Genomic DNA, 10,209 nt, shown 5'->3' on the forward strand with positions numbered 1-10,209 from the left:
TTTATACTGATTTGGTGTAGGCCTACGTCCAGTTTAAAGACGCCAAAGAAATTCCACTAATAATTAAAACGAAGATTACCAATAGAGTTTGACAAACAAATCTAAAATCTCACAAAAATCCAATAGCTAACACTCAAAACAACAGGGTGTACGTTGGATTTGTGATTTAATATTGAATAAGAAGGGGTATTTTTTAGGAGGGAATATTGTTGCCATGTGAAAACCTAATGAAAAGAAAAGAGAATTAATATATAAATAAGTATCCAATTCCATAGGAAGGAAAGATAAATTAATATATTTGTATTTGACAAACCAACTGGGAAAAAAGTGGGGGAAAAAGAGGGAAAAGGGAAGAATAAAAACCTGCTATGTTAAATGGACCACCATTAGGAAGACAGTTAAATCTTAATAGATTTTAAAGGCAGATTTGAATTTTGGGGTATCAGTGTTAATACAAGTTTTTTAGATAAGAACAGAGAACGAAGTACGCAAAAAAAAAAAAAAAAAAAAAAATCACCTTATGGCCTTGTTGTGCACATGTCAACAGATATCAGCATATGCCGAAACAATCTGATGAATAATATAAAAGAAATTTGTCGAGTGTTATCAACACAACTTGTCAATATATGCTTAGCATGCGTTTATCAAACATTTAGTAGGCTAAAAAAGGACTCGAACTAAACATTCGGAAAATCCTTAGAAAACCTTCACATGTATATTTTTGAACTTGAGTGATCATGGGATATAATGCCAGCATTTTCCTGTTCTCCAAACACAACCTCAAACCACTCGGCCACAATAAAAGACGATATTTGAGTATGACAGTCCGTTACAGTTTATGTGATAATATGAATTTACGTGTTATAATATTAATAATAGACAATATAGCATTGAGGTTATGGGTAATGTCCAGACGTTGGTGACGAGAGTAATCACTCTTCCCCTAAACTTTTTATGAAACTAAAAGACAATATTAATAGGGAATTGTTATTAGCACTAAAAAAATCTCATTCTATACTCCAAACTTTCTATATTTGGAAAGAAAAATACACTTGTGAGGAGTCTAGAATGAGATTTTTAGAGTGCCAATAACACTTCCCTATTAATATGTCATACACTAAAACTGTAGTGTTTATAGGTACATGTAATACGCCTTTTAGAGAAAATCAACTTGAATCACGTTGGGGTGAGACAACTATAGTAAAGAACTTCTTGCCATAGCTGCTAAAGAAAAGAGAACTTATTTCAGACCGGAAGTTGAAGGGGGAATGTGCCGATATTGTTGATACTCTGACCTTTCAATTGTTAACATGTCATCGATAAACAGAACTACAGTTAACCCTTCGTGTAGAAGGACTAATACGTATATTTGCATGTGCATATACAAATATATGAAGTTGAGTTTTCTTTTAGTTGGAGTTTTGAGAGAAATGAATTGAATTTCATTGCTTTGGAAGCCAAGAATCTGAGCCTTTCTCTGCGTCTCTCTGTCTACATTCTAAAATCACTTTCTTTCTCTCCCGGAGATTCTCTTGCTTTCTTTCTCTCTTTCTCTCTCGGCCTTTTAATTTTGACGATGCCTGGTGCCTTGTTCTCCTCCATCTTTTCTTTCAAGCCGTCTGTCACGTAATTTCTCTCTCTCCCTCTGTCTTTCTCTGTCTCTCTGTAACCGTCCCTAGTCTCTTCCTATACATAAGAAGCTCAGTATTCAATGGCTCCTTCAGGTGTCAACCAGCTTTCTCACCCTTGTATTTATGGTATAACATATATATATACGTATATGTATATATATTCAACTTTAATTTTTTCAATCGTTTATTATCTGGGGATCTGTTTTCTTGTATTGTTGGAACAGAGGACTTTGTTTTTATAGTTGGGAGGTGTTGTTGAAATATTTGTGGTAAGCAGGGGATTTTCTTTCTTCGAACACAGAGAGGAAGTCGCGCTTTATGAAATGGCTCAGTAAACTTTTCAGGAGTGGGCTTAGTCGTCGAGAAGCCGCCGCTGGTGGTAGCCGGAATCCGCAGCTTATTGGTGACGAAAACATGCTTTGGCAGGCGCCACCTCGATCCTTGGTTTGAACACCAATCCCTCTCCTATTTTTCTGATCACGTTTTCTTAAATTCGGATTGTTCATATGTTAGTATTGTTCTTGTTTGGATTACAAAATTTATGGCATGTTTTTGTTTTCGATTTTCGGCTGCAAAATATGCCCTTTGCTTGCAGTACAAGGGATTCAATCTGAAATGGGTGGATGCTAAGAATATTTACTTTTCTTGAGATTGCAAGATATGGGGTTTTAAAAACTCCCACTTGATTTTGAGTGCTTATATCTTTACTCGAATTTTCACCTTCATCCATGTAGGTCATTTTTGTAACATTTTCGTTATGTTTTTCACTTTGGTCGAATCCGTCAACTGAGTTGATTTTTCCATCAATTTTTTGTGCACATACTCTCATTCAAAAAATCATCGAAGTTGGAAGGATTATTTGATGAATTGGACTAAATGGTGCTAACGTATGAAACTATAAGAACGAAAGTGCAACGAGGAAAACTGCGACGACGAAAGTGAGAATCCGAGTAAACTACTGGAACTATTGGTGCATTTCTAAATTTGTTTCGTTGTCTTTTCGTGATCAGGATGACAACTCTAGAGCACAGAAGGAGAAAGAAGAGTTAGACCATGCAATTGCAGTGTCTCTGGCTGAAGATTTGAAAAGACCAAGTGGTAGGTTTCCATTCTTCAAGATCCAAACTCTGAGTACAGCCCTCTCTATGTGTGCGCGCTCGTGTGTTTTCACAACGTCGTTATTGAGGATTTAAAATTTTCAATTTCCAGGACACAGATGGCAGACAGAAAAAGATGAAGAGCTTGCTAGGTCACTTCAGGAAGGTCTGAATCCACCTTTGTATCCTCCATATGCCCCAGCTCATCCACAGTATTATCCCTGTGCACAACAAAGGTAACATTTTTTTCGGGTTTCACGTAGCTTAGGAACTTCAACTTGTTCAATGTTTGTTTGCATACCAAATTGCTGTGTTCATGAAGCTTGAAAGTAGCCGCTACTGATCCTGTGGTTTTTGTGTGTGATTAGCAGAATATGTGGCGGTTGTAAACGCGACATACGCTATGGCAACTACCTGGGTTGCATGGGGACTTTTTTTCATCCCCAGTGCTTCTGTTGCCGTTCTTGTGGCCACCCAATTGTTGAGAATGAGGTAGCTTCTCTTCCTTGGACTCGAACGACTGTGTTCTTTTTTTCACGACGGTCTAGTTCTTACCGATGTTTTCTCTTGATCGAAGTTTTCTTTGTCAGGGAGGGATCCATATCACAAGTCCTGCTTTAAAGATCTGGCTCATCCCAAGTGTGAAGTTTGCCATCAATTTGTAAGAAAACTCTATTTTCTAAATCAAAGGAAATGTTATTGTAACCTACTTCGACATAAACAATTCTTCGCTTTGAAAATTTTCAGATTCCAACAAATCGAGCTGGTTTGATCGAGTACAGATGCCATCCGTTTTGGTCACAAAAGTACTGTCCAGCACATGAACATGATAACACATCTCGTTGCTGCAGTTGCGAACGCTTAGAGGTACTAATCTACACTAACAAGAAAATTTTGTCCTCGAAAACTAGTATCTCCTACAAGTATTTCTTGAAAATGCAACACCACGAGTGCTAAATCAAAATTTTCTGTTTTCTTCTTTTTCTTCCATTTGAAGTCTTGGGATGCAAGGTACGTTTCACTGGGTGACGGGCGGAGTATATGCTTCGAGTGCATGGAATCCGCTATCATGGACACCGATGACTGTCAGACGCTGTATCACACCATACGAGACTATTATGAAGGGATGAACATGCAACTGGATCAGCAAATACCCATGCTTCTTGTCGAAAGACAAGCACTTAACGAAGCTATTGTGGGCGAAAAGAGTGTAATGTCGAAATCCCTGCTCTGTTGTTTGAGTTTTTTCGGTTTGAGGACTTCTTCTAATTCATAACTGGTTCTTTGCAGGGCCTCCACCACATGCCCGAGACTAGAGGTTTATGCCTTTCGGAAGAGCAGACTGTCACCAGTGTACGAATTTAGACGGTTCTACTAATTCTCTTTTCGTTCTTTCTTAAAATTGAAATGATTCGTGAAGCTGACCTCAACGAGTTTTCTAATCAGATCCTCAAAAGGCCGAGAATTGGGGGGAATCAATTTACCGGGATGAGAACACAACCTCAGAAATTGACTCGAAAATGCGAAGTTACTGCCATTCTTGTTCTCTATGGCCTCCCAAGGTACTGCTAGTTGCTTCTTTCAACTAAAAAAATTACTTGTAGAAGACTAGCACTACTCAAAGTTCATCTGATCGTTTTCAATATTCACGTTGGATGCAGGTTACTAACAGGTGCCATTCTTGCCCATGAATTGATGCACGGCTGGTTACGCCTCAAAGGTAGCATGTATTTCCAAAGCTCTCCTCACACAAACCTAAACCTGAAACCCGAAACCCTGAGCCCTGAACCTCGCCCGTCTTTTTTATTGGACTCAATTTCTTGTTTAATTTGACAATGCAGGCTACCGGAACCTTAATCCCGAGGTAGAGGAAGGCATCTGCCAGGTGCTTTCATACATGTGGCTTGAGTCAGAAGTAATGCCGGAATCCAAAAACATGCCGTCTTCATCTACATCCTCAGCTTCATCTTCCTCTTCCACGTTTTCATCGAAAAAAGGTGGAAAATCGAAAGTTGAGCACAAACTAGGGGAGTTTTTCATGCACCAAATCGCCAACGATTCTTCACCTGCATACGGAGGAGGGTTTCGAACAGCCAATGCAGCTGCCAACAAGTATGGTTTGCGTAATACATTGAATCACATTCGCCTCACCGGAAACTTCCCATTGTAACGATGAAAAATATTGCTATTTCACTGGTGTCTTTGCCTTTGTACGGCCATTGAAGTCTGAAGATAGATTAGTTTGCTCAACCCGAACAACGGATTGAGCTCGTCCCAGAAGCATACAAGCTAAAATTGTCACTCTTCCAATCAAATATTAATAAATAATAAATAAATATTAATGTATTTCTTTTCTTTGAGATGAGTGATTCTTTTGTTCTATAAATTTTAAAGGAGTTTGCGTTATGGAGTTTTCTGAGAGAGGTTTTGTGACAGATTTCTTCGTATGAGAGCAAGTTGGTGGGCACATGAGGGATTCCCCAATGTATAGAAAAATCCTTGTGAAAGACGAGCATATTTCTGGAGACGGATTAGTTTTTCAAGGTGACGGTCACACTACCAAGTAATGTTAGTGATTTGAGTTTAATAATATAGATGAATGATGATATAACCGTGACAGTTACGCTGAGAAACTCGCGTTAGAAGTGTGATTAGGTGATGAACGAATTACAGCTGCAGGAAACGTCCCATAAATTGAAGATTTTTGGGATAGGATTGAATATTTCTGGTAATTGCAAGAGAGTTGCTTCGCATACAAATTCTAAATGTGAGATATAGGATCGTCAATCTATACATGGAAAAATCTGTTCCTCGCGGCAGCATCGCAAAACTAACCACCATGAGATTTTGTTATAACAGCGTCGTTCACGCCCCTCATACAGTATAGCTTTCGGAAAGATGAGTATGTAGTCAACTATATAGCAGCACTGACGTCTGCTAAAAGCACCTTCAACGTCTCGTACGTCATGAAACAGATACCGACACCAGGTACCACCTTGTAGTATTCTGGTAGGATACCCCTATAGAAGCCACGCAACCCTTCTGTTTTGAAGATGTGCTTAAATGTGCCAAAAAGGCCTGTTGTGTAGACCCGGGCTCGGCCACCAGCGCCTTCCAGCTGCTTCCGCCGCCTCACAAGATCCAATGGAAAGGTTGCTGCATAATACAATGAGAATAAAATGAAAAGAGCAGGGACACCATTGTTGCATACCATCATACTATAATACTGTTTCAAGACCAGATTTTCCAAGGTCATGAAATCAGATATCAAACAGTTAACAAATCAACTATAACAATGCATCGACAGTAACACATGACAAGTCAAGATGAGAAAAAAGGCACAACTGATATCAAAGCAAGGAAAATAAACCTAAAACATATGAGCAGACTACTAGCACTATGCAATCACTCCCAGACAGATTGAGTAATATTGGCTGTTCGACTACCACTACTATGCAGCACGACAATCCAGTGCAGGTTTAATGAATTTTAGTTTTTTCGGGCGTGATAATGACGTGTTCAAATATTCTACAGGTCAGTCAGCAAATGATTTTAAAAGCCAACACTCGCATTTTATGACATAATGGAAGACAGTCAGCCTTAAATAAAGGAAAGTATATTTGAAGATTATAATCCAAGTGAAGGCAACACCCCAAGGACATCCCCTCATGCACTGGTGAGGGCATGAAGGACCACAATACCTATGAAGCCATTGGAAAGAGGAAGCCTAAGTGAGAAGCATACCTCAAAGAGGACACCTCTCACATTTGATAACTGAAGATATAGGTTCACCTGAGAGCAGTTCCACCCTATAATAGAACCGACTGCAAACATTTGGGAGACAAGTCACCGAAGAAACGTGGGAAAGATGATGTTAATCAAAACAAGATCTTTATCATAAGAAAAAAATTAAGTTAGATGAATGATGGAGCACAGAAGATTTCTTGTCAGCTTCCTTACTAAGATAGTAAGATTCTCCAGATACCAAATTAAAAAAATCACTCCGGTCAGGTTTCTGGCTCTAGAGATCAGTCTGGTTAGAGACTTGGTGCAGAGCCTGCACCACAACCTGTTTTCTCTGCATCAAAAGCATAGAAAACATCTATGTACATTAACTTTTATGTATTATTGACATTTCTAATCAAACAAACCAAATTATTTCAACCACAATGTTAACTGTAACAGTCTGTTCTAATTAGATTTCAATGCATCAGATTAGGTTTGGGGTATTTCACCAAAATTACATAATAAAATATGTAACAGAAAACATTATCGAAGTAGTAAATAGTGAAAGGAAAATGTGCATTAATTACAAACTATGACTTCCATCAAGAACAACCACCCAGACTATCTGACACAAAAAGTTATATAGAATCACTTTTCAAGAGAAAATAGAAAGTGTAAGATCACTCACCTGTTGATGATGCAATTCCTGAAAGGCTCCCACAAGCAAGACTAACCAACATAGTAGAATCCTCGGGCCTGAAGTGAAGATAACGAAATTAGCAAATTAGCATTATAGTGTTAGGCCTAAAGAAAGCATGCATGCAAAGGTAGTTGTAATATAAGACCAAAAAACTAGAGACTCGATTGATAAAGAAACCCACCTACGTGACTGCCAAGAAGCTCTCAAGGTCTCATACACTGAAAAACTGATAGCTATATTGGGCCCAACACCCTGCATTACAGACAACAGAGAAGTCAGAATAAACACCAAAAGAGGATCATAGGCATAAATGAAGTTAAAAGAAGATAATATGAGCATACCAAGAGGGTTGCTCCAAGTCCCTTATAGAGACCCAAAATACCCTCATCCCGGGTAATAGTTCGCAGCGTATGCCAAATTCCTTTGTAGTACATCACATTTGTCTGCAAATTTCCAACTAATGAATATGGAGCAAAATGCACATGAAAAGGCAGAGTGCTTAAATTCAATCATAGACTAACATAGAGTCACCCAAAAAGGATGAAATGGTTCAGAGTACAGTTGAACATATTCCCCTGTAGGTATTGATTTAAATATACAACTACACTGTAACTTCTGGGGAAGTGTTAAAGAAAAGCATATGCCAATTACCAATAACAAAACACGGCAAGCATTCCCAAAAATGTCAATCAATGGTTCAACAACTTAACAAATCAGTAAATAAAATCTAGTAAAAGAAAGCAGTTTCTTTCCAAACATGCCTATATGGTCTTACCTGAGCTGCAAGGCGCGTCCTTACAAGATCCAAAGGATATGTAACCGATGCAGCTGTTATTCCCGCCGATCCTCCACCCACAAAATGCACGCAAAGGTCTGTACTCAAGTTGTCCCTATGATTTTCCAGTCCTGGAACTTTTTGTAACAACTGTACCACATAAACCCCAATGAAATAAACATCAAGCAATGACAAAACAACTTACTTGAACAATTGAACTGTATGAAGGTAATATGAACCAAGCGTTTTTACCAACCTTTTTATATTGCTCGTATGAATAGAAATTGACAGAAGAATAAGGAAGACGATGAGCAATTGTCACCAGATTTCCTTTCCAGAAAGCTCTAAAACCTTCTTCACTAGCAATTCTGGAGGCCTCACGCCATATGCTAGCTTTTCGCATCGTTGCAACATCCGAGTGCATACCTTGCACCTAAAATGATAGCATGATATCAAGAAAGCAGCTCCGTCGTTCAGTAATCATAACAAAACCCAATCTGTACTTGTTCAGTAACCCGAAAACTCCGACATTTCAAAGTTCAAATTTTTACCCAAATTTTCATTAAAACTAAAACCAAGCATGATCCATTGTTCACTAAAGCATTAAAAAAAAAAAAAAAAAAAAAAAAACCCAATCTTCCCTTGATCAGTAACTCGAAAACTCCCGATTTTCATTCGACCAAAATAATATATCACAAGTCTATAAATTAAACAAAAACTCACCAATCAGCTTGCAAAACCAAACATTAAAGAAGAATAAAAGAAAGGAAAAATACCCACCTGAAAGAGAATAGTGAGGCGAGCGAGAGGTGCCGTGCAAGTCTTACTGAGAGAGCCGGCGACACCTCCGGCGAGAAGCTGTGACACCGCACCGATCTGAGACTGTTGGTGCAGCGGCTTCGGCTGTTTCTGCGGCAGCGACTGCGAGAGCGTCCTAACGCCACCTTCAACAGCGACGCCTCCATGGCCGGTATTCAGAGCTCTTTGCCCTCCTTCCACCACCACCCCAACTCTCGCCTCCGTCTGCATTTCTGGGTTGCCCTAGAATCCCCAAACTTCGCCACGAAGAAACCTCACCCCCAATTACCAAAGCCTGAGAGAAATTCAACGCTGTGAAACCCTAAAGACTCGAAATTGCAGGAACCCCGACGCAGTTCTGTGCTTCTGCTGTGGAGCTTCTTCTTATTCTCGTCTGCTCTCTCTGCCTAATTTGAAAGCAGGAAGGTGGAGAAGAATGTCCGAGGCGACGTCGTTTGTATCGCTTCGCGGCAACGGTGCGTTTTAAGCAAGATTAGGGTTTTGCGTCGTCGTCACTTAAGATGGCAGTTGCGGCTCCAGTGCGGTCAGTTCTATTCTAGCACAGACAAGTGTCGGTTGTCTATTCCCCACTGAAAAAGGACGTTGATACGTAAACGTCAATAAGTGGAATGTCTATGATGTGGGTCGTGTTACAATACAACTGGATGCAGACGATTATTGCTATCGCGGAATATCTGATGTACCGATTATTTTGGCTTTCGAATATGCTTTGCGCCCGCTGCTTCAAGTTCGCAGGCGTACTTTCATAGATAAATAGTTTGGTGACAGCTGGCAAGGTTAACGTTGTTGTAATAGGAAGTCGTTTGCTGCGTTCTCCACTACGTGGCTGCCACGTAGGATTTTGAAAGTCTAGGCAGCCGCCAAGGCGTTAGGCAGAGACCAAGAGCTCCGATGAGGGTGAAGCCTCTCAGCCTTACGCAGTTTAGGAGGCTTTAGGCGGCCTAGGCGGTTCAATATTTTTATTTTTTTAAGTTAGGTCATCTCTAACTGATGGCTGATCAGAGGGCTCGTTTTAGCCCTCTGGTCCTTCAAGATTCTCCAAGATATTAATATTTTAATGAACAGTACATGACTATATTTGCTTCCTTCTCCAACCGAGGGTCAAAGGGCCAAAGGGCTCGTTTTAGCCCTATCACAAAAAACCGTCTCCAACCGAGGGCCATATAGCCAAACATAATTTATTATTTAAAAACTACAACTTAAATGTTGTTAAATGTTTTTTTTAACAAATATGAAAAACTAGAAATGTTTTTAAGAATTTGTTAAATGTTGTTAAAAACTACAAATTTTGTAAAATAAAAGTTATAGGAAAAAAATAAAATTTAAAAAAGAAAAAGAAAAATAGAAGTTATAGGAAAAATTTCATAAATAAAAAATAATAATAAAACTGTAAAAAAAAAAATTCAAATCAATCATGTCGGTAACCGACAGTAATACATTTATACTAAATAATATGAATGT

At 39.1% G+C, this 10,209-nt stretch overlaps 2 protein-coding genes across 12 annotated transcripts; one reads left to right on the forward strand and one right to left on the reverse strand.

The window, feature by feature from the left end:
* The first annotated feature begins 1,447 nt into the window (after positions 1-1,447).
* LOC137734145 (protein DA1-related 2-like) lies at positions 1,448-5,114 on the forward strand. 4 transcript variants are annotated; one of them, XM_088696667.1, is made up of 12 exons: positions 1,448-1,757; positions 1,906-2,075; positions 2,642-2,729; positions 2,841-2,964; positions 3,100-3,220; positions 3,306-3,389; positions 3,476-3,595; positions 3,726-3,938; positions 4,019-4,081; positions 4,175-4,290; positions 4,390-4,448; positions 4,570-5,114. In XM_088696667.1, exons 1-12 carry the CDS (start codon positions 1,712-1,714, stop codon positions 4,896-4,898), a joined length of 1,533 nt encoding a protein of 510 aa, XP_088552793.1. In that variant the 5' UTR covers positions 1,448-1,711; the 3' UTR covers positions 4,899-5,114. The 4 variants fall into 4 exon arrangements, with proteins under 4 accessions (XP_088552793.1, XP_088552794.1, XP_068329540.2 ...); XM_088696668.1 differs by having other exon boundaries at positions 1,909-2,075; XM_068473439.2 differs by having other exon boundaries at positions 1,933-2,075.
* A 288-nt stretch (positions 5,115-5,402) lies between these two features.
* Positions 5,403-9,819, reverse strand: LOC137734146 (uncharacterized). 8 transcript variants are annotated; one of them, XR_011068564.2, is made up of 9 exons: positions 8,710-9,404; positions 8,186-8,362; positions 7,930-8,079; positions 7,496-7,597; positions 7,336-7,406; positions 7,143-7,210; positions 6,689-6,806; positions 6,473-6,552; positions 5,403-5,884 (listed from the first exon to the last, which is right to left on the reverse strand). XR_011068564.2 is itself a non-coding variant. In XM_068473441.2 (8 exons), the coding sequence occupies exons 1-8, from the start codon at positions 8,956-8,958 to the stop codon at positions 5,861-5,863; spliced, it is 921 nt and encodes a 306-aa protein (XP_068329542.1). In that variant the 5' UTR covers positions 8,959-9,404; the 3' UTR covers positions 5,403-5,860. The 8 variants fall into 8 exon arrangements, 2 of the variants coding, with proteins under 2 accessions (XP_068329542.1, XP_068329541.1); XR_015964098.1 differs by having other exon boundaries at positions 5,839-5,884; positions 6,689-6,830; XR_011068563.2 differs by having other exon boundaries at positions 6,473-6,806.
* Between the last annotated feature and the right edge of the window lie 390 nt (positions 9,820-10,209).

Source organism: Pyrus communis, chromosome 7 (genome assembly GCF_041283825.1).
Source record: "Pyrus communis isolate YQ-2024b chromosome 7, ASM4128382v1, whole genome shotgun sequence".
In the NCBI taxonomy this organism is placed as follows: domain Eukaryota; kingdom Viridiplantae; phylum Streptophyta; class Magnoliopsida; order Rosales; family Rosaceae; genus Pyrus; species Pyrus communis.